The 27,460-nt window shown below is 44.6% G+C and overlaps 2 protein-coding genes across 2 annotated transcripts in view; one reads left to right on the forward strand and one right to left on the reverse strand.

The window, feature by feature from the left end:
- The window catches only part of LOC311116162 (tumor protein D52-like), a gene marked incomplete at its 3' end in the record, with an annotated part of 34,101 nt that extends 31,033 nt beyond the window's left edge, over nucleotides 1-3,068 (reverse strand). The window contains exon 1 of the mRNA XM_084191284.1: nucleotides 2,951-3,068. Within this exon, the coding sequence (XP_084047410.1) occupies nucleotides 2,951-2,969 (19 nt within the window). The 5' untranslated portion in view covers nucleotides 2,970-3,068. The remainder of the gene's footprint in view (nucleotides 1-2,950) is intronic.
- A 4,041-nt stretch (nucleotides 3,069-7,109) lies between these two features.
- Nucleotides 7,110-27,241, forward strand: LOC311116161 (zinc finger and BTB domain-containing protein 10-like). Its single transcript, XM_084191283.1, has 5 exons — nucleotides 7,110-7,877; nucleotides 17,594-18,632; nucleotides 20,873-20,938; nucleotides 24,285-24,460; nucleotides 26,237-27,241. The coding sequence occupies exons 1-5, from the start codon at nucleotides 7,185-7,187 to the stop codon at nucleotides 26,516-26,518; spliced, it is 2,256 nt and encodes a 751-aa protein (XP_084047409.1). The 5' UTR covers nucleotides 7,110-7,184; the 3' UTR covers nucleotides 26,519-27,241.
- The last annotated feature ends 219 nt before the right edge of the window (nucleotides 27,242-27,460 follow it).

Genomic DNA, 27,460 nt, shown 5'->3' on the forward strand with positions numbered 1-27,460 from the left:
TGGTATTAGGTAAGAGAATGCCACAAGGCCGGCTTGAGCAATGAACGGAAACGATGTGCACCAACTAGACAAACAGAGACACAGCCTGAGAGAAAGTCTGTATGGGCCATCCAGACAGATCTGGGACCAGGCAACTAGAGACAGATCTGGGACCAGGCAACTAGAGACAGATCTGGGACCAGGCAACTAGAGACAGATCTGGGACCAGGCTACTAGAGACCGATCTGGGACCAGGCTACTAGAGACAGATCTGGGACCAGGCTACTAGAGACAGACCTGGGACCAGGCAACTAGAGACAGACCTGGGACCAGGCTACTAGAGACAGATCTGGGACCAGGCTACTAGAGACAGATCTGGGACCAGGCTACTAGAGACAGATCTGGGACCAGGCTACTAGAGACAGATCTGGGACCAGGCAACTAGAGACAGATCTGGGACCAGGCTACTAGAGACAGATCTGGGACCAGGCAACTAGAGACAGACCTGGGACCAGGCAACTAGAGACAGATCTGGGACCAGGCAACTAGAGACAGATCTGGGACCAGGCAACTAGAGACAGATATGGGACCAGGCTACTAGAGACAGATCTGGGACCAGGCAACTAGAGACAGATCTGGGACCAGGCTACTAGAGACAGATCTGGGACCAGGCTACTAGAGACAGACCTGGGACCAGGCTACTAGAGACAGATCTGGGACCAGGCTACTAGAGACAGATCTGGGACCAGGCTACTAGAGACAGACCTGGGACCAGGCAACTAGAGACAGACCTGGGACCAGGCTACTAGAGACAGATCTGGGACCAGGCTACTAGAGACAGATCTGGGACACAGACAACACCAGTTAGACAGTTCTCAGTAGAAACAGAGCAGATGTTCAGGCTAGGGCCCATTGGTGTCAGTGTGCCCCATAGGGTCAAAACTATTGCGCTATAAAGGGGATAGGGTACCATTCAGGAGGTTTAGTCTTTGGACTGTACCGCTGCTACCAGACTGGTTTGTTCAACTCCACCAGAGCTCTCCGTTTATCTAAAGAGAACAGAAAACACACCACTGACTGATGTTACTACACCCTGTTAGCTACTACAGCCACAGTGAGTCAATGCAAATGGCATGCATCGCCAGTGCAGCCATAGGTCTACAGTATGACGGCATTACTGGCCTTATGGCCATCTGAAGCAGAGAATAGCTAAACACACACATTGTTTACATGTTGAGCTATATGTTCTCATTTTAAAATGTTACCAGTAGACAATATTTATGAGGCAAACCATATACCAGATTTTGTACATGCCTTTTAAGTGCTGACATATAAAATAGTTTAGTGCAAATCCAACCCTTGTAATTTAGGTACAGTATGAAAATAAGGAGATTACATTAAGTCTACAGGAGATAAGCATTACAGGTAACATTTTCTGAGGTTCATTTACATTTATTTTCATTCATTTTAGCAATGTTGCTTGCAAAATGATTGCAGTTTTTCCCATAGATAGAGCAACCATGTACTGTCTATGTAACACTGACCCTGAATAATCTAGTGACTGTGCTAACACAGCTAACATTTTAGGTAAATAATATGCTGTTTTAATTAACATTTTGTTGGCTTTATAATCGTGAGAGAAAATGAACTAGCTAGTAGCTAGATAGTTAGTTATACCTTGGAAGATTAGCTGACTTTTCTCAAAACGAACCTCATTGGTCCTCTGTAGCTCAGCTGGTAGAGCACGGCACTTGTAACGCCAAGGTAGTGGGTTCGATCCCCGGGACCACCCATACACAAAAAAATTATGCACGCATGACTGTAAGTCGCTTTGGATAAAAGCGTCTGCTAAATGGCATATTATTATATTATCTTTAGCTCATCTCGAAATAACAGAGAAAAGCTGCGAAAACCAGCATGCTGCAAACGTTCTAAAATGTTTTGTCACCAGTGTTATGTTGACATTGTTAGTCCTCACACACTATATCTCCCACGGCCCTAGTCTGGAGAGCACCTTTGGAGCTCTGCCCAAGTAAGGCATTTGATTGGTTTGACGTGTAGTGATGCATCACTGATTTACACCGGGTTCCGACCCTCTAACGGATTTCTGCAATTGAACCAAATTTATAACGAACCCGATGGGGTAACCCAGACACTATAAAGCTGAAGCACCCGTTTAGAACGTTTTCTCACCACAAATATGGTAGTGGGAGAGGATGGAACTAGGTGAAACTGGTCCGACATTCTACTAATTTTCTCATTGATAAAACATCTGATCTCAATACATTCTTCTGTTCCCCAAACTAGAATCTGTTACGAACACAGTGCACTAAGTTTGAAAGAATTGCGTTGTTTATAAGGAGCGCAAGTGTAACCGGTGTGAAATGGCTAGCTAGTTAGCGGTGCGCACTAGTAGCGTTTCAATCGGTGACGTCACTCGCTCTGAGACCTTGAAGTAGTTGTTTCCTTTGCTCTGCATGGGCCGCGGCTTTTGTGGAGCGACGGGTAACGGCGCTTCGAGGGTGACTGTTGTCGATGTGTGCAGAGGGTCCATGGTTCAAGCCCAGGTAGGGGCGAGGAGAGGGACGGAAGCAAAACTGTTACACAAGGTCGAATTGAGTTTGTGCACACGCGCACTTCACACGTTCCCTAACGGAAATATGTAAATACATACTGCAACGCGCCAATAGGATCTCGCTAGCTTGTCTCTGCCCAACTCCCTGCTTGTTTTGCCCACTATGCTTCATTTGTTCCCACTGTAAACAACACAGATGAACTATCTTGGTTACTTATACATATCTTTCTGTCTATGTTGGAACTTCCCCAGGCTTCCCAACTGTTTCGCGACGAGGCTAGCTTACAGCTAGCTGGCTAACTTTGGTTAAAAACAAACTAAATTGTGCTTTTAAAAAAAATGCTTGTCAGTAATATGAATGTAATTCTGCAATGTATGCTATAGCAAATACATTACCTTGATCTGCTTCCTCCATCCTTACGCTGTATGCTGTTTCTGCTATTATTTTTTGGTCAAAAAGCTTGCAGGTTCCCCACTTCTCTCCTGCAATTTTGTGCACTCACATGCTGCTAGGCAGTAGGGGTGGGGTCCTCTGTGACGTCAAGCCGTAGAAAGAGCACGTAGAAGTGTAAACAAGAGCCAGGCACGTGGTTAATTTTTTCGCCATCAACTCCAGGGGGGTATCATATAAAGTGGAATCAATGGGTTAGTCAGCTCACTTGCCTTAATGTTTATTTAAAAAAAAAAATTAAGATAAGCTTGAGATGAGCATGGTCTAATTGAGTCAACAACCAAAAACACATATCTACGTTTAGCTTACCTAATGAACCAGAAAATCAACAGTTATTTATTTTTCTGTCTGTTTATCAAAGTTAGCTGGCTAACTCATTGAACCTGTTTTATAGTATACCCCTCAGTACATTAATCAAACTATCTATTTCAGCACACCAAGGCTGATAAACTAATATTTCATATTTTGTTATGGTGTTTTTCTTCATTTGCATGTAGGATAGCCTAATTGAGGTCTTTGAACATACTGTACATTAATGGATTGAATGTGTGGCAGACTGATCTTCTAGACTATGTTCCAATCTGACCTGTAACCTAATTAATAGATAGACACAGAATATGAGACTTGACTCAGACTATAACCATAGACTGCCTTGACCAGATCCATATATTAAGAAAGATCTAAATACAGCACCTTCAGAAAGTATTCATACCCCTTGACTTATTCAACATTTTGTTGTATAACAGCCTGAATTCAAAATTGATTAAATTGATTTTTCTCTCACCCATCTACCCACAATACCTCATAATGCCAAAGTGAAAACATGTTTTAAGAAATGTTTGCAAAGTTATTGAAAACGAAATAGAGAAATATCTAATTTACATAATTATTCAAGCCCCTGAGTCAATACATGTTAGAATCAACTTTGCAAGCGATTACAGCAGTGAGTCTTTCTGGGTAAGTCTCTAAGAGCTTTTCACACCTAGATTGTGCAACATGTGCCTATTATTCTTTTTACAATTCTTCAAGCTCTGCCAAATTGGTTGTTGATCATTGCTAGACAACCATTTTCAGGTTTTGCCATAGATTTTCAAGTAGATTTAAGTTGAAACAGTAAGTCGGCCACTCACTGTCTTCTTGGTAAGCAACTCCAGTGTAGATTTCACCCTGTGTTTTAGGTTATTTTCCTGCTGAAAGGTGAATTAATCTCCCAGTGTCTGGTGGAAAGCAGACTGAACCAGGTTTTCCTCTAGGCTTTTGCCTGTGCTTAGCTCCATTCTGTTTCTTTTTTATCCTGAAAAAGTGATACACCATCCAAAGTGATACACCATCCAAAGTGATACACCATCCAAAGTGATACACCATCCAAAGTGCAATAATAACTTCACCATGCTCAAAGGGATATTCAATGTCTGTTTAAAAAAATAAAATATTGACCCATCTATCAATATATGCCTTTCTTTGTGAGGCATTGGAGAACCTCCCTGGTCTTTGTGGTTTAATCTGTGTTTGAAATTAATGCTCGAATGAGGGACGTTACAAATAATTGTACTGTATGTGTGGGGTACAGAGATGAGGTAGTCATTCAAAAATCATGTTAAACACTATTACTGCACACAGAGTGAGTCCATCCAACTTATTATACAACTTGTTAATCAAATTATTACTCCTGAACTTATTTAGGCTTGCCATAACAAAGGGGTTGATTACTTATTGACTCAAGACATTTCAGCTTTTCATTTTTAATTAATTTGTAAAAAAATTCGAAAAGACAATTCCACTTTGACATTATGGGGTATTGTGTGTAAATATGAATTTAATCAATTTTAAATTCAGGCTGTAAGACAACAACATTTTGAAAAAGTCAAGGTGTGTGAATACTTTCTGCAGGAACTGTATTTTACTCTGGCCTTGACACACCTGCCATCATTCATCATTATTGATCTATTCATTCCCATTAAAATAAATAAAAATACATGCATTATAACCACAATAGACACAATTGTGTCCGTAGTACAACACACACATTTGAGCCATTTAAATGGAGAGAGACTGATTGTTTTGGGCATGCATATTTTATTACCCTCCCTCTCTCTCTGGATTTAGACCTGACAAGGCTTTAAATACACATGCCATTACCAGAAGCAGAGTCAGACACTGTGTCCTGGCTTAGTCCTTAATTTACTGACTTTGAAACAGGACACTGAACACTAGGCCTAACAATGCCACTCATTACTGTAACTGTGCTGTAAGTCAGTCAACTCTGTGAATCATGAAAGGCTTCCACCTGCTGGAGCAGCGTAGCAGGAGAAAGTTTCCATGGGATTACATTATCATAGGCTAGAATAGATCAATATAAATTCCCATATTTTGTATGGATCTTTAACTTAAAAAAACAACAACAATGTAAAATCAGGTCTGACAATTAATAATGTATACCAAAACGAATGTTTTATAGACTCCTGATGATGTTGACATAAACATATATGTATTACTATATCATTATACATTTATAAGCCAATTAATTAGGGCTACTTGTTTTGGTCCATTCATCAATAAAACCTCATTTGAATAGCTATATATTCCACTCAGTCACATTTGACTGTGTACATTTCCAAGCAATTAATATTTACTTATTTTGATTGTTATTGATTGAGTATAACATTATCTCTGATATAGCTGTGGTTTTTCACAAAATCTATTTTAACAAAAGATATAGCCTACATTTGGACTAAATTAGTTGTAGTTAATTGTATTATAAGTTTATAATAAACAAAAGGGGTGATGTTGGATTATTTTTGTTGTTGTTGTTGAAAATAACGAAATAGTAGTGGGGGAAAAGTTGGTATGCAAAGAACCATGAAAGTGTTAATCATTCCCTAACCTTAGACTCAACCCTAACCACACTGCTAACCTTATGCCTAACCCTAACCTTAAATTTAGACCAAAAAGTAGTGGTGTAAAGTACTTAAGTAAAAATACTTTAATTTACTACTTAAGTAGGTTTTTGGGGTATCTTTACTTTACTTTACTTTACTATTTATATTTTTGAAAACTTTCACTTCACTACATTCCTAAAGAAAATAATGTACTTTTTACTCCATACATTTCCCTGATCCCCAAAAGTACTCGTTAGATTTTGAATGCTTAGCAGGAACGGAAAATGACCCAATTCAATTTATCAAGAGAACATCCCTGGTCATCCCACTTCCTCTGATCTGTTGGACTCACTAAACACAAAGGCTTCGTTTGTAAATTATGTCTGAGTGTTGGAGTGTGCCCCCTGGCTATCCATAAATAAATTAAAAACAAGAAAATGGTGCCATCTGGTTTGCTTAATATAATTAATTTGAAATTATTTATACTTTTACTTTTGATACTGAAGTATATTTTAGCAATTACATTTACTTTTGATACATAAGTATATTTAAAACCAAATACTTTTAGACTTTTACTCAAGTAGTATTTTACTGGGTGACTTTCACTTTTACTTAAGTAATTTTCTATTAAGGTATATTTACTTTTACTCAAGTATGACATTTGGGTACTTTTTCCACCACTGCCCAAAAGCAACAACAACAAAAAATCAGGAATTTTTACGATTTGCCAATGTTGACTTTGTGGCTGTGGTAACCGGTAGGCTATGTCACCACCACACCTTGTGCGTTAGATCACTTGTTGTACCTGTCCATTGGAATTAATATAAAACATACACGATAAGCGCACTTGATCTATTTGACGCAGTTAATACAAGGGGACTGTCACCCCGCTTGGAAGAAGGTATGAAAGGAGGACAAGGATGTATTGGTGAAGACAAGCAAAACCTAAGATGAAAAGCCACTCAAATAAAAGACGCCATGCTGTTAACCGCACCCCCATCTTCCTTTAAATGAGCCCCCACACAGCCCCCCTTCTCTGATCGAGGTGCATTGTGGGGAAAGTCGTTGCCATTCGACCTCTGCAGGCCTGCGCGGACGCAGCTAGAACCCTGAAATTCATTATGCGTTTAAAAGCTTTATTTATTTCCGCATAACCTACATACTCTCACCAGGAGGCCAAAGCGGAAAAAACGACAACCAGCCATTTAATTCGGATCCGTAACATAGAACACTTAAATAAATATAAATTAGTCGGTAGGAATATTGTTAAGAAAGTGGTAGATTTTAATATATTAAGAAAATGTCCGGAGAGAGAAACCGCAGGTCGCTGGCGTTCCGAGGAGGTGGATTAGCCGTAACCAGCTCCAGTGGTGTCGGTGGGGGCAACAGTAAAAGCTGGGAGGCCCAGGCCTGTCAAGACCGACATTTGAACGGGACCAGGCCAGATAAAGAAGAGGATAGGGACCTGGGGGCAAAAGGACCATCGCAAGGGAGAGTGGAGGGTGGGGGGTCTGTCAGCGATAGCACAGAACCAGAGGCTGAGGAGGAAGAGGACCCGGAAGGGGGCAACTGGGCAGCCGGGGACGGAGAGGATCGTGTCGGTTGGGTGGCAGTAACTGTCGGAGAAGACGAGTCCAGGGAAGGGAACAGCCGGACAGCGGGTAACTGCCTGAACAGCGAGGACGGCGCTGTCTTAGGCAGCGGTGGCACGGGATCCGAGGACAACAGAGGCGAAGCTGCCAGGAAGTCTTGGGTAGAAATGAGACCGCAGACGCTACTCCAAAAACACTCCCAATTCCAAGCTTCATGGCTACAGGAGTTTCCATGGCTCACATTTTGTCAGGAGACGGGACTAATGTCTTGTTCCTGGTGTCACAACATTGCCACTAAAAACAACGACGAGCTGGTCAGAGGTAGTCGAAATTACAAGCGGCCCTTGCTGCTGAGACATCACCTGTCTTCTGAGCACGGGAGGAATGACCCGACGAAGCAGGTAAAGTGTCATCCGCGTCATTTATGGTTTTCATTTTTAGTTGTCTGTAGCTAGCGAAGTTAGCAAATATTATCTGAGAAACAAAATAGACAGCCAGCTAACCATACTAAGTGGCTACCTTAGCTAACTAACTAACTAATTGGCTTGCTAAGCTTCTGTTTTAGGCACAGCTGACTTCGAGTAGCTTACTAGCCAGGCTAGTGCGACCTAACAGTTCCCTGGCAGTTTAATTTCCCCGCGAGAGGCTAGCTAGCTAGCTGGCTTCCTATTTCGCTAACTTTAGCTAGCTAATGTCACTTGCTAGTTTGAAACTGATGTTAATGTTTGATAGTAAATGGGAGCTAGCCTGATCCCATGTCAATCTAAATACCTACAGCTCACGTGAATAAAATGTGATTAATGGTGACATTACTACAGAAACCAGTAACTAGTTAAACAAATCTGGCTAGTTCGAGTTAGCCTGTAGGCCAGTAACAGTGTGAGTCCCATTTAGCTTACAGTACTATTCTAAAAGTAATGGGTGGCTAGCTAGCTTCGCTTGTTATTTTACATTTCCATAGCCACAAGGACAGTACACATACTAGTTATCAGCAACTACCTTGGTTGATTGCTAGCTAGAGGTCGCCAAAGGGAAGGGCTTGACCCTATTAGCATTTGGGGAATTGAACCCCTGCCTACCCAACCACTCCTCTGTTCTGCTTTAAATGTCATTTTACTGGCTCGCTCACAGTAAAGAGCAGAATGTCCTCTGGCGCATTTCTCACTTCCTCCCCTTTGGGGCACCTAAATTAGAGGCATTGTGCTAGATGACTCCCCAAAATCCATAGATGGTGTGTCACAGGCTAGGTTGGACAGGAGGAGAGGTAAATCAAGTCCCAGCAGCTTGAGAGCTAGCTACCTCTACCCTTCCTCCCGGCCTCAGATGCAATTATTTCTGTGAATAGGTTACAATGGGACTCTAATGGGTACAATTTGACTCTAATGGGTTCATATGTATGCAGGCAGCATCATGGGTCAGCACAGCAACATCTGACCTTGTCACCCCATCAATGTATGGATTAATGGGGGGAATATTATGGTATGGTTGTTTCATATCATATAATTATATAGCCATACATTGTCAGATTGTATGTAGAGGAGAACTGAAACCATTATACCCTCTTGAAAGACCATCACCAAGGGTTATTCCCGCTGTTAGCTTGATATCAAACATTGATTAGCCTACTTGGTGAAATTACCAATGCGAAAAGGATTAATATGTTAATATTGATGCAAATAAATCACATATTTGGAATAGTCCTGACCATAGGACATATGAAACCGCTTCTGGACGAGATGAAACATTCCACTTGTGTATGTACAAAAACTGTCAGACTCCTCTACTACACAATTACAAAGCAATTACTAAAATCCTATCTAACAACATGTTGTGACTAGTAATTAGGCTACAGTGTTTTTACACAGGGTTAAAGGGTAGTCACAGTAGTGTGTGTGTGTGTATGTATGTATGTATGTATGTATGTATGTATGTATGTATGAGAACTACAGATCCCAGTTACCAAATGGATATCTATCACTTTCTATCCTGACTCTGATTAAAGCTGTCAGGGGAATTAAGAGCATGCAGCCACAATTTGACTCTAATTTGTCAGTGAAATGCAAGAGGATTGGATCACACTGCATGGCTAGTTCCTTCCGTCCAATCCACTAACTTGTACACATCACGAATTAAGAAGGAAATCCAGTGAGAGGAGAGATTAGAGCAGATGAAGCAGTAGTCCTCCTCCCTAGAAACAAGACGACCCCGGATGGTTGGCAACAAGACCCTGGCATGGGTTTAGATGTTAAGGAGAGGGAGGGACACGACAGACACCACCTGCCTTATCCACCGTGTATTTAAACACTTTGCTATAGCCTCATTTCACGTCGAGGCATATTTTTTTATATGGTTTTAGATGGTCTTTAAAATCTCTTACATTTCTGTAATTTATTTAAGGTCAAAGTTAAATATATGCAAATGAGGTTTTCCCTGTGGTGTTTTCCCCGTATATAATAGTAGCCTAATACTGTTTGAATATTAACTGTGTGAACTGCATTGTAGCAGCACATGAATATGGCATCATTATTTTCTTCACCTAATTCCAGACCAAAGTCGTGCCCAGCTGCGTGGCTAACCTAACTCGATTAGCTCTGCTATAGCGAGGACACACAGACCAAAGCAGCTGTGGCTGACTGACTGTGGGCCTGTGGGTCTCATACATACAGCCTGGGTCTGGGCTGTACAGTTCTGGTCTATACAGCACCACCATACAGCCCTGGGTTGGGTCGGGGTAGTGTTCGGCCCTCGGAGTGGGCCGAGGGGGCTCCTCTTATCTCTTGTCTGCAGATGCTTCGCCCTGTGAAATAGATGTGTATTGGGGCTTAGGGGGTGCAGGCCAGGGAAGTGTAGAGAGGGGTGGGGAGGGAGAGAATTCTTCCCAGGAATCCTTCAACCCTATGAGGATCCCTTTGCATTGTTGAGAGGCCTGGCTCCCCTCCACACACCTTAGGGTCATTCACACTGCTGTAGTAGTGTTCTGTCATCTGGGAGACGGTCAGGTTAGGGGAGGTGTGGAGCTAGCTGGCCTCAGGATGGTAGATGGATGTTAGAGGAACAGGGGTGTTTGTGTGTATTTGGGGTGAATAGAGGAAGGGCAAGGGTAAACAGAAACTGGTGGTGTTGTCTCTGAGAACAATGTTACTGATCATTTTGTGTGTGTGGCCTCATTAGCCAGGGCTCTCGTTGCCCGCATGGCCCTTGGTTTGTTTTGGTGTTGTGAGATATCGTTCTGAGAATTTTACTCTAAGGGCATTGTAAGAGATTATAGTACATCACAGGATATCCATTGGTAGGTAGGCTATGTATTGAAGTAGTTCCAGTCAGCTATTTTAATAAAGGCAACATCGATAGTAGTAACCTATACATAGCATAAGGATGCAGATGGAATTTATTTTAGATGACCAACTCTCTCATCAACGACCCCTGCCCCTGTACACTTATTATTCCACCACTAACTATCTCTAGGCCTGGCTCACAACAAATGGCCACGTCAGAGGTGGATATTGTCACCATGATGTTCTCTTTTGGACCCAGCCAGTCAGCCAGAGCAGTGTGAGAGACCTGCCGATCCAGCAGCATCCGCTCTCCAACAGCACTAACACACTGTAACACGTGGCACATCTGGAGGAATGATGAAGGATGAACCGAGCTGGAGCAGGAGAGACGAGGGAGTCCTAGCCTGACTCCATAGCTCCGTATTGCAGCCCATCTCACAGAGCCTACATGCAGTACTGTAGCAGGCCTGTACCCCAACCATTGTGACCAGTCTGGGTTACTGGGTCAGTTAACGGCGTCAATAACAGGACGTATCCCCACCATTGTGACCTGTCAGTTCTGGTGTCAAGACCACCCAGTGAACGCTACTGGGTTAAAGATGGTAAAGATGAATCTTTATGCAACCAGGAAGTAGGCCTAGGTCATTTTTTTTAGGGGGTAGATCAGCTTTAATATTGCAGATAGTGTGGCTTCTATCAAAGTAATTGTCTGCATCATTTCCAATCCCCCATATATACATTCAGACTTTTTCCACATTTTGTTACGTTACAGCCTTATTCTAAAATTGATTTTTTTTTTTTTTTTAAACAACCTAAACACACAGGAACTCTGGAGCTCTGTCACAGTGACCATCAGGTTCTTGGTCACCTCTCTGACCAAGGCCCTTCTCCCGCGATTGCTCAATTTGGCCCGGGCAGCCAGCTCTAGGAAGAGTCTTGGTGGTTCCAAACTTCTTCCATTTAAGAATGATGGAGGCCACTGTGTTCTTAGGGACCTTCAATGCTGCAGAAATTTTTTGGTACCCTTCCCCAGATCTGTGCCTCGACAAAATCCTGTCTCGGAGCTCTACGGACAATTCCTTCGACATCATGGCTTGGTTTTTGCTCTGACATGTACTGTCAACTGTGGGACTTTATACAGTGAGGGGGAAAAAGTATTTGATCCCCTGCTGATTTCGTACGTTTGCCCACTGACAAAGACATGATCAGTCTATAATTTTAATGTTAGGTTTATTTGAACAGTGAGAGACAGAATAACAACAAAAAAATCCAGAAAAACGCATGTCAAAAATGTTATAAATTGATTTGCATTTTAATGAGGGAAATAAGTATTTGACCCCTCTGCAAAACATAATAATAATAATAATAATAATAATATGCCATTTAGCAGACGCTTTTATCCAAAGCGACTTACAGTCATGTGTGCATACATTTTTACGTATGGGTGGTCCCGGGGATCGAACCCACTACCCTGGCGTTACAAGCGCCATGCTCTACCAGCTGAGCTACAGAGGACCACAATGTACAGTTCTTGGTGGCAAAACCCTTGTTGGCAATTAGAGGTCAGACGTTTCTTGTAGTTGGCCACCAGGTTTGCACACATCTCAGGAGGGATTTTGTCCCACTCCTCTTTGCAGATCTTCTCCAAGTCATTAAGGTTTCGAGGCTGACATTTGGCAACTCGAACCTTCAGCTCCCTCCACAGATTTTCTATGGGATTAAGGTCTGGAGACTGGCTAGGCCACTCCAGGACCTTAATGTGCTTCTTCTTGAGCCACTCCTTTGTTGCCTTGGCCGTGTGTTTTGGGTCATTGTCATGTTGGAATACCCATCCACGACCCATTTTCAATGCCCTGGCTGAGGGAAGGAGGTTCTCACCCAAGATTTGACGGTACATGGCTCCGTCCATCGTCCCTTTGATGCAGTGAAGTTGTCCTGTCCCCTAAGCAGAAAAACACCCCCAAAGCATAATGTTTCCACCTCCATGTTTGACAGTGGGGATGGTGTTCTTGGGGTCATAGGCAGCATTCCTCCTCCTCCAAACACGGCGAGTTGAGTTGATGCCAAAGAGCTCGATTTTGGTCTCATCTGACCACAACACTTTCACCCAGTTCTCCTCTGAATCATTCAGATGTTCATTGGCAAACTTCAGACGGGCATGTATATGTGCTTTCTTGAGCAGGGGGGCCTTGCGGGCGCTGCAGGATTTCAGTCCTTCACGGCGTAGTGTGTTACCAATTGTTTTCTTGGTGACTATGGTCCCAGCTGCCTTGAGATCATTGACAAGATCCTCCCGTGTAGTTCTGGGCTGATTCCTCACCGTTCTCATGATCATTGCAACTCCACGAGGTGAGATCTTGCATGGAGCCCCAGGCCGAGGGAGATTGACAGTTCTTTTGTGTTTCTTCCATTTGCGAATAATCGCACCAACTGTTGTCACCTTCTCACCAAGCTGCTTGGCGATGGTCTTGTAGCCCATTCCAGCCTTGTGTAGGTCTACAATCTTGTCCCTGACATCCTTGGAGAGCTCTTTGGTCTTGTCCATGGTGGAGAGTTTGGAATCTGATTGATTGATTGCTTCTGTGGACAGGTGTCTTTTATACAGGTAACAAGCTGAGATTAGGAGCACTCCGTTTAAGAGTGTGCTCTTAATCTCAGCTCGTTACCTGTATAAAAGACACCTGGGAGCCAGAAATCTTTCTGATTGAGAGGGGGTCAAATACTTATTTCCCTCATTAAAATGCAAATCAATTTATAACATTTTTGACATGCGTTTTTCTGGATTTTGTTGTTGTTATTCTGTCTCTCACTGTTCAAATAAACCTACCATTAAAATTATAGACTGATCATGTCTTTGTCAGTGGGCAAACGTACAAAATCAGCAGGGGATCAAATACTTTTTTCCCTCACTGTATAGACAGGTGTGTGCCTTTCCAAATCATGTCCAATCAATTGAATTTGCCACAGGTTCGAGTCTCATAGCAAAGGGTCTGAACACTTATGTAAATAAGGTATTTCAGTTTTTTATTTGTAATACATTTGCAAACATTTCTAAAAACATGTTCGCTTGTCATTATGGGGTATTGTGTGTAGATTGATGAGGGGGAAAAAATTATTTAATCCATTTCAGAATAAGTCTGTAACGTAACAATGTGGAAAAAGTAATGAGGTCTGAATACTTTCCGAATGCACTGTGTGTGTATATATGTACATATATATATACACTGCTAAAAAAAATTAAGGGAACACTTAAACAACACAATGTAACTCCAAGTCAATCACACTTCTGTGAAATCAAACTGTCCAATTAGGAAGCAACACTGATTGACAATACATTTCACATGCTGTTGTGCAAATGGAATAGACAACAGTGGAAATTATAGGCAATTAGCAAGACACCCCCAATAAAGGACTGGTTTTGCAAGTGGTGACCACAGACCACTTCTCAGTTCCTATGCTTCCTGGCTGATGTTTTGGTCACTTTTGAATGCTGGCGGTGCTTTCACTCTAGTGGTAGCATGAGACAGAGTCTACAACCCACACAAGTGGCTCAGGTAGTGCAGTTCATCCAGGATGGCACATCAATGCGAGCTGTGGCAAGAAGGTTTGCTGTGTCTGTCAGCGTAGTGTCCAGAGCATGGAGGCGCTACCAGGAGACAGGCCAGTACATCAGGAGACGTGGAGGAGGCCGTAGGAGGGCAACAGCCCAGCAGCAGGACTGCTACCTCCGCCTTTGTGCAAGGAGGAGCAGGAGAGCACTGCCAGAGCCCTGCAAAATGACCTCCAGCAGGCCACAAATGTGCATGTGTCTGCTCAAACGGTCAGAAACAGACTCCATGAGGGTGGTATAAGGGCCCGACGTCCACAGGTGGGGGTTGTGCTTACAGCCCAACACCGTGCAGGACGTTTGGCATTTGCCAGAGAACACCAAGATTGGCAAATTCGCCACTGGCGCCCTGTGCTCTTCACAGATGAAAGCAGGTTCACACTGAGCACATGTGACAGACGTGACAGAGTCTGGAGACTCCGTGGAGAACGTTCTGCTGCCTGCAACATCCTCCAGCATGACCGGTTTGGCGGTGGGTCAGTCATGGTGTGGGGTGGCATTTCTTTGGGGGGCCGCACAGCCCTCCATGTGCTCGCCAGAGGTAGCCTGACTGCCATTAGGTACCGAGATGAGATCCTCAGACCCCTTGTGAGACCATATGCTGGTGCGGTTGGCTCTGGGTTCCTCCTAATGCAAGACAATGCTAGACCTCATGTGGCTGGAGTGTGTCAGCAGTTCCTGCAAGAGGAAGGCATTGATGCTATGGACTGGCCCGCCCGTTCCCCAGACCTGAATCCAATTGATCTGGGACATCATGTCTCGCTCCATCCACCAACGCAACGTTGCACCACAGACTGTCCAGGAGTTGGCGGATGCTTTAGTCCAGGTCTGGGAGGAGATCCCTCAGGAGACCATCCACCACCTCATCAGGAGCATGCCCAGGCGTTGTAGGGAGGTCATACAGGCACGTGGAGGCCACACACACTACTGAGCCTCATTTGACTTGTTTTAAGGACATTACATCAAAGTTGGATCAGCCTGTAGTGTGGTTTTCCACTTTAATTTTGAGGGTGACTCCAAATCCAGACCTCCATGGGTTGATTAAATTTGATTTCCATTGATGATTGATTTGTGTTTGTTCTCTCCCTCTATCTATACCCCCTCCCTCTATCTAACCCCTCTATCTATACCCCCCATATCTCCCTCTATCTATACCCCCACCCCCATCTCTCCCTCTATCTATACCCCCATCTCTCCCTCTATCTATACCCCCCATCTCTCCTCTATCTATACCCCCCATCTCTCCCTCTACCCCCCATCTCTCCCTCTATCTATACCCCCCATCTCTCCCTCTATCTATACCCCCCATATCTCCCTCTATCTATACCCCCCCATCTCTCCCTCTATCTATACCCCCCATCTCTCCCTCTATCTATACCCCCCCATCTCTCCCTCTATCTATACCCCCCATCTCTCCCTCTATCTATACCCCCCATCTCTCCCTCTATCTATACCCCCCCCATCTCTCCCTTTATCTATACCCCCCATCTCTCCCTCTATCTATACCCCCCCATCTCTCCCTCTATCTATACCCCCCCATCTCTCCCTCTATCTATACCCCCCATCTCTCCCTTTATCTATACCCCCCCATCTCTCCCTCTATCTATACCCCCCCATCTCTCCCTCTATCTATACCCCCCCATCTCTCCCTCTATCTATACCCCCCCATCTCTCCCTCTATCTATCTATAACCCCCCATCTCTCCCTCTATCTATACCCCCCATATCTCCCTCTATCTATACCCCCCCATCTCTCCCTCTATCTATACCCCCCCATCTCTCCCTCTATCTATACCCCCCCATCTCTCCCTCTATCTATACCCCCCCATCTCTCCCTCTATCTATACCCCCCCCATCTCTCCCTCTATCTATACCCCCCCCCATCTCTCCCTCTATCTATACCCCCCATCTCTCCCTCTATCTATACCCCCCCATCTCTCCCTCTATCTATACCCCCCATCTCTCCCTCTATCTATACCCCCCATCTCTCCCTCTATCTATACCCCCCATCTCTCCCTCTATCTATACCCCCCATCTCTCCCTCTATCTATACCCCCCATCTCTCCCTCTATCTATACCCCCCCCATCTCTCCCTCTATCTATACCCCCCCCCCATCTCTCCCTCTATCTATACCCCCCATCTCTCCCTCTATCTATACCCACCCATCTCTCCCTCTATCTATCTATACCCCCCCATCTCTCCCTCTACCCCCCCATCTCTCCCTCTATCTATACCCCCCATCTCTCCCTCTATCTATACCCCCCCATCTCTCCCTCTATCTATACCCCCCCCATCTATCCCTCTATCTATACCCCCCCCATCTCTCCCTCTATCTATACCCCCCCATCTCTCCCTCTATCTATACCCCCCATCTCTCCCTCTATCTATAACCCCCCATCTCTCCCTCTATCTATAACCCCCCATCTCTCCCTCTATCTATACCCCCCCATCTCTCCCTCTATCTATACCCCCCCATCTCTCCCTCTATCTATCTATACCCCCCCATCTCTCCCTCTATCTATCTATACCCCCCCATCTCTCCCTCTATCTATCTATATCCCCCCATCTCTCCCTCTATCTAGCATTAGCTGGCATTTAAGAGAGAGCCTTGCTGCTCCTGATTACAACCCCATCCTGCCTGCTTGGACAAGGGCTTCCAGTCAGTCAGAGTAGGCAGATAGGGATGGGGGGGGCTCGAGCAATGTAAATTACTCAGGATTAGGACATCTGCTATGCAATTTCTTTAAAAAACGAGGCAGAAATGTATGCAGACAGTGTGTTAGTGTAGCAACCGTTCACTTAGTGCTGTGTTCTGCTCCGTACCGACTTGGCCTGCTGCCCTGCTTGGGAAACTCCCATGGAGGATGGAGGGAGGGTTGGCAAGAAGAAGAAAAAAATGGGAAGAAAATAGTATTTATCTTGATAGAGAATAAATAGGCTTAATCTGGATCTAGGTGACCTGCACCATCATCTGAAAGGTTGGGAGTAACCGTAACCCAAGCCACTCTCTCGTGACAGTGTATTTACCTATTTTGGAGTAGTAGTGGTAGGCTTTCCTACATTTCCAGTTTCCACCAGGCAAAGCAACCCCACACCACAACTCACCTTCCCCATTATGGAGCCAGTCAGACCAGTTTCACCCCTGCCAGGTGCACCCCGGTCCTTGTCCCTGTCCTTTCTGTCCCTAGCCAATAATCGTGTGTGTGTGTGTGTGTGTGTGTGTGTTGTCTACCAGGAGCTGGAGCGGCCTGGCTGTGAAGACTCCCCCAAGGGCACAGACATGGAGACAGAAGACTACTACAGGAACAACAAACCCAACCAGGACTCTTACTGCTACCAGCTGCTGCAGGAACTCAACAAACAACGCAAAGGAGGTATCCTCTGTGACGTCAACATCGTGGTGAGTGGAGAGGTGTTCCGGGCGCACAAGAACATCCTCGTGGCCGGGAGCCGTTACTTCAAGACCCTCTACTGCCTGACCAAGAGTGAGAACTCATCCTCGTCGTGTGACCAGACGACCACAGTCACCGTCACCCACCTCGACGTGGCGGCCGGGGCGGGGTTCTCAGTCATCCTGGACTTCCTGTATAGCGGTAACCTCCTGCTGACCAGTCAGAACGCCATCGAGGTGATGTCCGTGGCCTCCTACCTCCAGATGACTGAGGTGGTGGGCTCATGTCGGTCGTTCATCAAGGAAGCCCTCAACATCAGCATCAAGCAGGAGGCCCCCGACTCAGTGGTGGTGGATTACAACAAGAGGAGAACGGTGGCCAAAGATGGAGCAGGACAGGTGGGCTCGGACGGCAGCACCAACAAGAAGCCTGGGAGTAACTTCTGGGCCACCAGCATCCTGTCCAAGCTGTCGATAAAAGCCAGTGGTCATGTCAACAATGGGGACCAGGCAGGGGGAGGCAGCGTGAAGGAGGAGCCCAGTGATGTGGAGGTGTCTGCGGGGGAGGGCTGTGCCCTGGGGAGCTCCGGCTGGGGCTGCGAGAACTCGTCCGAGTCGGCTGAGAACGAGCCGCCTAGCGTTCCGGGGCCGGTGTTCGTCTGGAACGAGCCGGCTCCCGGGGCGGCGGCGGGCGGGCCGGTGGCAGTGAAGCGGGAAGATCAGAGGGCGGAGCCGGGTAGCGGGCGGAGGAAAAAACAGATCACTCGGCGGTTCGTCTACAACATCCCACCGGAGTCGGAGGAAGGGTTTGACGAAGGGATGTTCATCCAGCCCTCAGCCTCCTATCCCAGGGAGGACTTCTCCTTCCTCTCTGAGAACGCAGGTACGTCACCTCACCCTCCTCTCACTCACACCAGCAGATCTTTAGGTAGCCAATGGTCAGACCAACAGTTCAAAACAATACAACTTTGTTGTCCAAATGCACTGCACTAAATCCCCCCCCCCCCCCCACAGACAACACATGAACGACCAACAGTTCTTTAGATGACCAAACAGCAGGCCTGTTTTAGTGAATGTGTACGTCCTAGCATTTTCTATGTAGTTCCTAGTCTGACATGGTATGACAACCATGCCTCTAGTCATGGCATTTAAAGTTTGCAGAAGTCTGAGTTAGTTCAGCATTCAGCCCTGTTCCACAGTGAGTGAGTGTGTGAGTGTGTGAGTGTGTGAGTGTGTGAGTGTGTGAGTGTGTGAGTGTGTGAGTGTGTGAGTGTGTGAGTGTGTGAGTGTGTGAGTGAGTGAGTGAGTGAGTGAGTGAGTGAGTGAGTGAGTGAGTGAGTGAGCCTGACTAGACATGGCCTCTCTCAGCTATGGATGGCAGCGAGTGTGACCAGATAGTCACCATACCCAGAGCGGTTCAAAAACTAGTTGAAATCATTTCAAATACTTTATCTGTGCTCGATTGAGCTTGCCTGGCTTAATGGACCAATAAAATAATCCCCAAACTGCAAAACCCGCCCATCTGGCACTTCAGGCGGGCTTGAGATAATGCTCAAAGTGTTAGAAAAATGTCAAATAGTATTTGAACCCAGGTCTGATCCAGAGTGAAGGCCAGCCAGCCTGGTATGCATATATGAGTATGGCCAGCGTTTTTAAGCTGGCCCACTTCTCTCCTCGCCCTGCCGCCCCATACCACAGAAACCCTGGGTAATCTCTAAGTCTATGAGCCTGTCACAGCCACACACACACACACACACACATACATACGCTCACACACACACACACACACACACATACACAGTCCCAGCTCTGCCCCCCATTAAGTGGTATGCTGTATGGAATGATATCATGTATTAAGTGGGGGGTTTTCACTCCTAATGAAGGAAAGCAGTGGACACATTCTTCCCTCAGGCTCCTTTAAACACAACACAAATGATCTTAGCTCATGTTCCTCAGGGCACTTTAATGTAGAGAGGGTTTTCCAGTAACATGTGTGTGTCATCATTAATGCAACAATATGATTCCCTAATTTGGCACTTCGACCTCTCCCTTTCTCTCAGTCTCTTCAGCATATCAGAGGAAAATCCCTTCTAAAGTAGTAGTACTTCTAAACTGTACTAGTATGGATTACTATGAGGAGAAGCTGCTGTTTAGCATGGCTGAGCACTGTAGCAGCATGGATCATGTTCATTAGGGCACAGCGTTTTGCAACAGAAAATGAAGATTTCTTATTGAACAGGTCTCGATAGTCTCTCCCTTTTCCAGTCTGTTGTCTTATGCTTGGTACCGGAAAAACAGGAGCTATGCTTTAGGTGAACCACAGGGACATCCCCCCCCTGCTGTACCATAGCAGAGCTGCTGGATTCATGGCTATAAAGTCTTGGTTCCTCTCCAAACAAGGCTGTTGGATTGTTTAAAAGGGCGGGCTGCATGGTTGCTGACTCTTTATACACACAAGCACACGCACACACAATAGATAACTCCCCTCAATCCCTCGGAGGTGCAAAGCTTTTAAGGTCTGACCCTCTCTCCCTCCCTAATCCCCCCTAATGCACTGGGGCTGTCCTCACCATTCCAAATATTGACCCAGGCAGACAGAACAGAGAATAGGACCCGTGGTCAGGTACTTAACAATAGGTTCTGAGGGCCAGGCCCTGAGCTAGGGCTAATTAAGCCTGTTCAGTGATCCTCAGTGAGGGGCTGAGGGCTCCATCCTGTCATTCACTTATTAATCCATAGCCCAGTGGGAGAGGCTGCAGAACACAGTGTCCTGGCTAGAAGAAGTGTCCTGCTTACAGCAGTCTAGGGAATGGATGACAGAACATAGGCAGCACCAGGGTCGTGTTCATCTGGGATTAGGCACCAGGGTCGTGTTCATCTGGGATTAGGCACCAAATGGAAAGAACGAAGTCAGACAGAAACAGGGAGGGTCTACCTCAGCGACTTGTCCAATAAGAAACTCTCATTTTCGTTTTAACTTTAACTTTGTTTTAAAACGTTTTGCGACGGTGTGCCCTGCTGAACAAGACTCCGGGGATAGGTGGGGCCTGGTGTTTGTGTACGTCCCCCGTCCCCCCTCAAAGCTTATTCCCTCTTATCATGTCTTTGTTTCACCTCTCACAGAACTGGCCAACCAGATCCAATACAGCCTCCTACAAGAGTCCCGGCAAGGGGGGTCCTGGGAGAATGGTAAGGGTTGTGTTCTCCTGTGATTATAGGGGGGTCCTGGGAGAATGGTAAGGGTTGTGTTCTCCTGTGATTATAGTGTATAGTAGTTGGCTCATTGTCTGTTCAGAAATACACTTCCAGTCCAAAGTTTGGACACACCTACTCATTCAAGGGTTTTTCTTTATTTTGACTATTTTCTACATTGTAGAATAATAGTGAAGACATCAAAACTATGAAATAACACATATGGAATCATGTAGTAAACAAAAAGGTGTTAAACAAATCAAAATATATTTTATATTGGAGATTCTTCAAATAGCCAACCTTTGCCTTGATGACAGCTTTGCACACTCTTGGCATTCTCTCAACCAGCTTCACCTGGAATGCTTTTCCAACAGTCTTGAAGAAGTTCCCACATATGCTGAGCACTTGTTGGCTGCTTTTCCTTCGCTCTGCTGTCCGACTCATCCCAAACCATCTCAATTGTTTTTTTGTTTTTTTAGGGGGTAGATCAGCTTTAATATTTCAGAAAGATTGTAACTTCCATCAATGTAATTGTCTGCATCACTTCCAATCTCCCATATGTTTTTTTTCGCGCAAATATACAGTGGGGAAAAAAAGTATTTAGTCAGCCACCAATTGTGCAAGTTCTCCCACTTAAAAAGATGAGAGAGGCCTGTAATTTTCATCATAGGTACACGTCAACTATGACAGACAAATTGAGAAAAATAAATCCAGAAAATCACATTGTAGGATTTTTTATGAATTTATTTGCAAATTATGGTGGAAAATAAGTATTTGGTCACCTACAAACAAGCAAGATTTCTGGCTCTCACAGACCTGTAACTTCTTTAAGAGGCTCCTCTGTTTGAACTTGTTATCAGTATAAAAGACACCTGTCCACAACCTCAAACAGTCACACTCCAAACTCCACTATGGCCAAGACCAAAGAGCTGTCAAAGGACACCAGAAACTAAATTGTAGACCTGCACCAGGCTGGGAAGACTGAATCTGCAATAGGTAAGCAGCTTGGTTTGAAGAAATCAACTGTGGGAGCAATTATTAGGAAATGGAAGACATACAAGACCACTGATAATCTCCCTCGATCTGGGGCTCCACGCAAGATCTCACCCCGTGGGGTCAAAATGATCACAAGAACGGTGAGCAAAAATCCCAGAACCACACGGTGGGACCTAGTGAATGACCTGCAGAGAGCTGGGACCAAAGTAACAAAGCCTACCATCAGTAACACACTACGCCGCCAGGGACTCAAATCCTGCAGTGCCAGACGTGTCCCCCTGCTTAAGCCAGTACATGTCCAGGCCCGTCTGAAGTTTGCTAGAGTGCATTTGGATGATCCAGAAGAGGATTGGGAGAATGTCATATGGTCAGATGAAACCAAAATAGAACTTTTTGGTAAAAACTCAACTCGTCGTGTTTGGAGGACAAAGAATGCTGAGTTGCATCCAAAGAACACCATACCTACTGTGAAGCATGGGGGTGGAAACATCATGCTTTGGGGCTGTTTTTCTGCAAAGGGACCAGGACGACTGATCCGTGTAAAGGGAAAGAATGAATGGGGCCATGTATCGTGAGATTTTGAGTGAAACCCTCCTTCCATCAGCAAGGGCATTGAAGATGAAACGTGGTTGGGTCTTTCAGCATGACAATGATCCCAAACACACCGCCCGGGCAATGAAGGAGTGGCTTCGTAAGAAGCATTTCAAGGTCCTGGAGTGGCCTAGCCAGTCTCCAGATCTCAACCCCATAGAACATCTTTGGAGGGATTATCAGTGGTCTTGTATGTCTTCCATTTCCTAATAATTGCTCCCACAGTTGATTTCTTCAAACCAAGCTGCTTACCTATTGCAGATTCAGTCTTCCCAGCCTGGTGCAGGTCTACAATTTCGTTTCTGGTGTCCTTTGACAGCTCTTTGGTCTTGGCCATAGTGGAGTTTGGAGTGTGACTGTTTGAGGTTGTGGACAGGTGTCTTTTATACTGATAACAAGTTCAAACAGAGGAGCCTCTTAAAGAAGTTACAGGTCTGTGAGAGCCAGAAATCTTGCTTGTTTGTAGGTGACCAAATACTTATTTTCCACCATAATTTGCAAATAAATTCATAAAAAATCCTACAATGTGATTTTCTGGATTTATTTTTCTCATTTTGTCTGTCATAGTTGACGTGTACCTATGATGAAAATTACAGGCCTCTCTCATCTTTTTAAGTGGGAGAACTTGCACAATTGGTGGCTGACTAAATACTTTTTTCCCCCACTGTGTGTGTGTGTGTGTGTGTGTGTGTGTGTGTGTGTGTGTGTGTGTGTGTGTGTGTGTGTATGTATATATATATATATATATATATATATATATATATACTGATTCGATATTACTAAACACATACTTATGACAGATTTGTTTTCAAACCTTATGTCGTGAACCTAATTTGGTGGCTGGTTAATATGATGGTGATGATCAATGATCGGAATACTTACAGTATTGTAGGTTGCTCTGGATAGGAGCTAACTGACTAAAATGTAAATATCCCCCAAGATGGTGTTGTGAATAGCACTGTAGCTAGTTGAGCACAGCACAGGTGACCTGCTTTTCCTCAGCCCCCTGGCGACCTGGCCTGCTTGACAACGCTTTTGTTTAGAGCGTCTTGGCTCAAACAAAGACAAAGGCAGGACCCTATCATTCAGCTGTCTGTGACGTGAGCCTAGCCAGCCAAATCAATAGTTTAACTAGAGTCACATCTACAGTTGTCCCTTAGGTGGTTTAGATGTTAGGAGGGTGGTATGACGTCACTACACATTTCTCACATACTAGATTTGTCAAACATCTTTCTTCACAATTGTGTAAATTGCTTATCGAGGCTGTACTATTTGAACACTTTAACCTGGTGTGTTGACATCTTGTGAAATGTTAATAGCAGCTGAGGCACAGCATTTTTTTTGTTGATATTCTTTCCTAACTACACATGTGGAATGTTTTATGTCAGTGGGCTAATGGTAAAACAAGATTTCGGTAGAGAAATCAAATTGTACTTATTACCCTAGACATTAGCGTTGCCATGACAACTGACGCAGTTGAGTATTTAACGGTTTCTGAGTGAGTGTTTTTCCATCCCATAAACACCATAGTAAACATGATATCCTCTCACTGAGGATTCAACCACACACACAACCCCTCATCCCACCACCACACCCAACACCTCCTCTCTTTTATTGGGAAGGGAAGAACCAAGGGGCTCCACCGCCAGAGACTGGAGTGGCTCTACAAATGACTGCCCCCAATTCCACTCTTCATTGTCTGTGTCAACTGATTAGAAAGCAACCTCCTGCCTGATAACCTGTGTTTTTCTCTCAGGCGAGTCGTCCGACATAGCCCTGAATAAGCTGAAGTGTCCCCACTGTAACTACATCGCTAAGCACCGGAGAACACTAAAGAGGCATCTCATCATCCACTCCGGTGTCCGCTCCTTCAGCTGCGACATCTGTGGCAAGCTGTTCACCCGCAGAGAGCACGTCAAGAGACATTCCCTGGTTAGACCCTACACCCTACCCTAACTGTTCATTCCCTGGTTAGACCCCACACCCTACCCTAACTGTTCATTCCCTGGTTAGACCCTACCCTAACTGTTCATTTCCTGGTCAGACCCGACACCCATATCACCATATCAAATCAAATGTTATTTGCCACATGCGCCAAATACAACATGTGTAGACCTTACAGTGAAATGCTTACTTACAAGCCCTTAACCAACAATGCAGTTTAAAAAGAAAATAAGTGTTAAGTAAAAAATAAGATATAGATAAGTAGAAAATAGCAAATAATTAAAGAGCGGCAGTAAAATCAAATAACAGTAGGGAGGCTATATACAGGGGGTACCGGTACAGAGTCAATGTGGGGGGGGCACCGGTTAGTCGAGGTCATTGAGGTCATATGTTCATGTGGGTAGAGTTAAAGTGACTATGCATAAATAATGAACAGAGTAGCAGCAGCGTAAAAGAGGGGGTTGGGGTGAGGTGTGGTGGTGTCCCTCTGGTGTAGTGTCCCTCTGGTGTAGTGTCCCTCTGGTGTAGTGTCCCTCTGGTGTAATGTCCCTCTACACCAGGAGTATCCAACAGGTCAATAGAGAGCTAACAGTGGCTACCAGCCCACCTATGAGTAGCTCACCAATCAATTCTGAAAGTACATGTATTTTTCACGTGTTTCACAGCAAACTGTCATAAACAACTCTCACAAGTATCAGACACATCAAGCTCCCGGCTACTATCCAATCAAATCCACATTGACATAATCCCACCCCTAGTTAGCCACTATTGGCTTAAAAAGCCAAATGTACCACAATATCTGCCAATACATTTTCAGCAATATCGCCCGTCTGTCTGTGACGTGCGCGCTTGTCTGTCTATCATTCACTTTGTGTATCCAGTTAGGGATCATGATAACAGTCTTGTGGAGACTTTCCCCAAAAACCTTCTCAATTAAATGTTAACTGCAAAGTAAGCATACCCGGCGCAATCATGATTGTTTGCATCAATCGGGTGGGCTTTTGTTTGTCTGTCATGACATATGTAGCAGCAAAAGCATCACTAGACCAGCACAATCCTCTGTCGCAAAATTCGCAATTAAAGGGGTATTACACTCAAATCAAAATGTTTACATTTATTTTTTTACTCAAAAGTATCTTCTGATATGATTTCAGCATTGACATGGACTCCCACTCCATCACTGTCCTCTCTCTCTCTCTCTCTCTCTCTCTCTCTCTCTCTCTCTCTCTCTCTCTCTCTCTCTGTCTCTGTCTCTGTCTCTGTCTCTGTCTCTGTCTCTGTCTCTGTCTCTCTCTCTCTCTCTCTCTCTCTCTCTCTCTCTCTCTCTTTCTCTCTCTTTCTCTCTCTTTCTCTCTCTTTCTCTCTCTTTCTCTCTCTTTCTCTCTCTTTCTCTCTCTTTCTCTCTCTCTCTCTCTCTCATTTCAATTCAAGGGCTTTATTGGCATGGGAAACGTGTGTTAACATTGCCAAAGCAAGTGAAGTAGATAGTAACTCCTCTCTCTCTCTCTCTCTCCCTCCCCCACCCTTCCTCTGTAACTGTCGCCACCCTTCCTCTATGTAGAAGTCTCTCCCATGACTTTAGCTGGATTGGGGGAGTGTCAGTTTCACATTCATATTTCAGCCTTAACTTATGGTTTTCAACTTTCGTATTTATGATGATTCCAAGATCTTTCCTGGAGTTTCTCATTTCCAAGTTTCTAATTATTCTGACAGCACATGAACGCAGCATTAACCCTTGTCTCCCACCCCCCCCCATCCCTACAGGTGCACAAGAAGGACAAAAAGTACAAGTGCATGGTGTGCAAAAAGATCTTCATGCTGGCGGCCAGCGTGGGGATACGGCACGGCTCACGGCGCTACGGCGTGTGTGTGGACTGTGCCGACTCCCACCAGGCCACGCAGGAGGGCCTGGAGACCCTGGAGGGGTTCGTTCGCGAAGACGACGACTTCGAGGGGGAGGAGCCTGACGAGGGGGAGGAGCCTAACGACAACGACCAAACCAACTTGGAGGAGGGCGACACTGGTGCCGCCCCAGAGGACGACTAGCGACTAGCTCAGATAGAAACAAACTAAAAATAGTTCACGATTTAAAAAAATAAAATAAAGCTGGTAAACAATCAACAACTCCAAAGTGCTATCAAACCTCGAGGTTACTTACACGGTTTTAGTGTATGAGACAAAGAGAGAAGCTTTGGTAGAGCAGGACTCCAAGATGTACAGATATTCTATGTGTCAGACTCTGAGCCTAGTGCTCACTAGAGAAAGAGATAAAAATGAAATATTGAAATCAGGTTTATGGTGATTTTATTTTTGGGGAGTTGGGGGTGTACAGCGATTTTAGTTGCAATAGGCCAATCATCTTAAGAAATATTATTTAATTTATGAAAAGTTATTATGGTCTTATTCAATGATATAATTTTTTTTCTGTTTTGTTGTAAACTGCTATCAAAGAAGTTCAGTTTAAATTTTTGACTGTACTTTCTGTCAAATCTGTAAGTATATTGCTTGGTGCATGTTTTTAGAAGGAAAGACGTCAAAGAAAGGGCATTATTTGCCGACAGGAAGATTTGATGTTTAGATGCCCTGAACATTATGATTTTATCCTATTACTAGTCTATCTTTTCCCTGCACAAATCTTGGAACCAAAAATTCTGTTTTGTGACTAATTTATCACAGCCATATTTATGAGTTTAAGTTAAGTGGGCTGTGCTATTGTGCCAAGCAGAAAGCACACCAAGATTTATCAGGAAACAAAATTACTACTGAGAGAAAAAAAGGAAGCGAAAGTATGAGGGGAAATGTTATTTGCTAGCTTTATACAAATCACAGCACCACACACAGTAACACTTTATAAAGCATTTTGACATTCACTTAAAGCTTGAATTTTGCCAAATGACGGAAACGTTTGGTGCTGTAATGTTTATGTCGCGAAATACTGGACCTACAGCTGTATATGATGTTTATAATCATAAAGCTTGAAATGACTCA

Source organism: Coregonus lavaretus, assembly GCF_964263955.1.
Source record: "Coregonus lavaretus genome assembly, contig: HAP1_SCAFFOLD_2044, whole genome shotgun sequence".
Classification (NCBI taxonomy): Eukaryota; Metazoa; Chordata; class Actinopteri; order Salmoniformes; family Salmonidae; genus Coregonus; species Coregonus lavaretus.

Excerpts from the sequence above, each read along its gene's own strand:
- LOC311116161 (XM_084191283.1), top strand. The coding sequence starts at position 7,185 with ATGTCCGGAGAGAGAAACCGCAGGTCGCTGGCGTTCCGAGGAGGTGGA. Across the intron at positions 7,878-17,593 it reads GGAATGACCCGACGAAGCAG|GAGCTGGAGCGGCCTGGCTG; the intron begins GTAAAGTGTCAT and ends GTTGTCTACCAG. Across the intron at positions 18,633-20,872 it reads CTTCCTCTCTGAGAACGCAG|AACTGGCCAACCAGATCCAA; the intron begins GTACGTCACCTC and ends CACCTCTCACAG.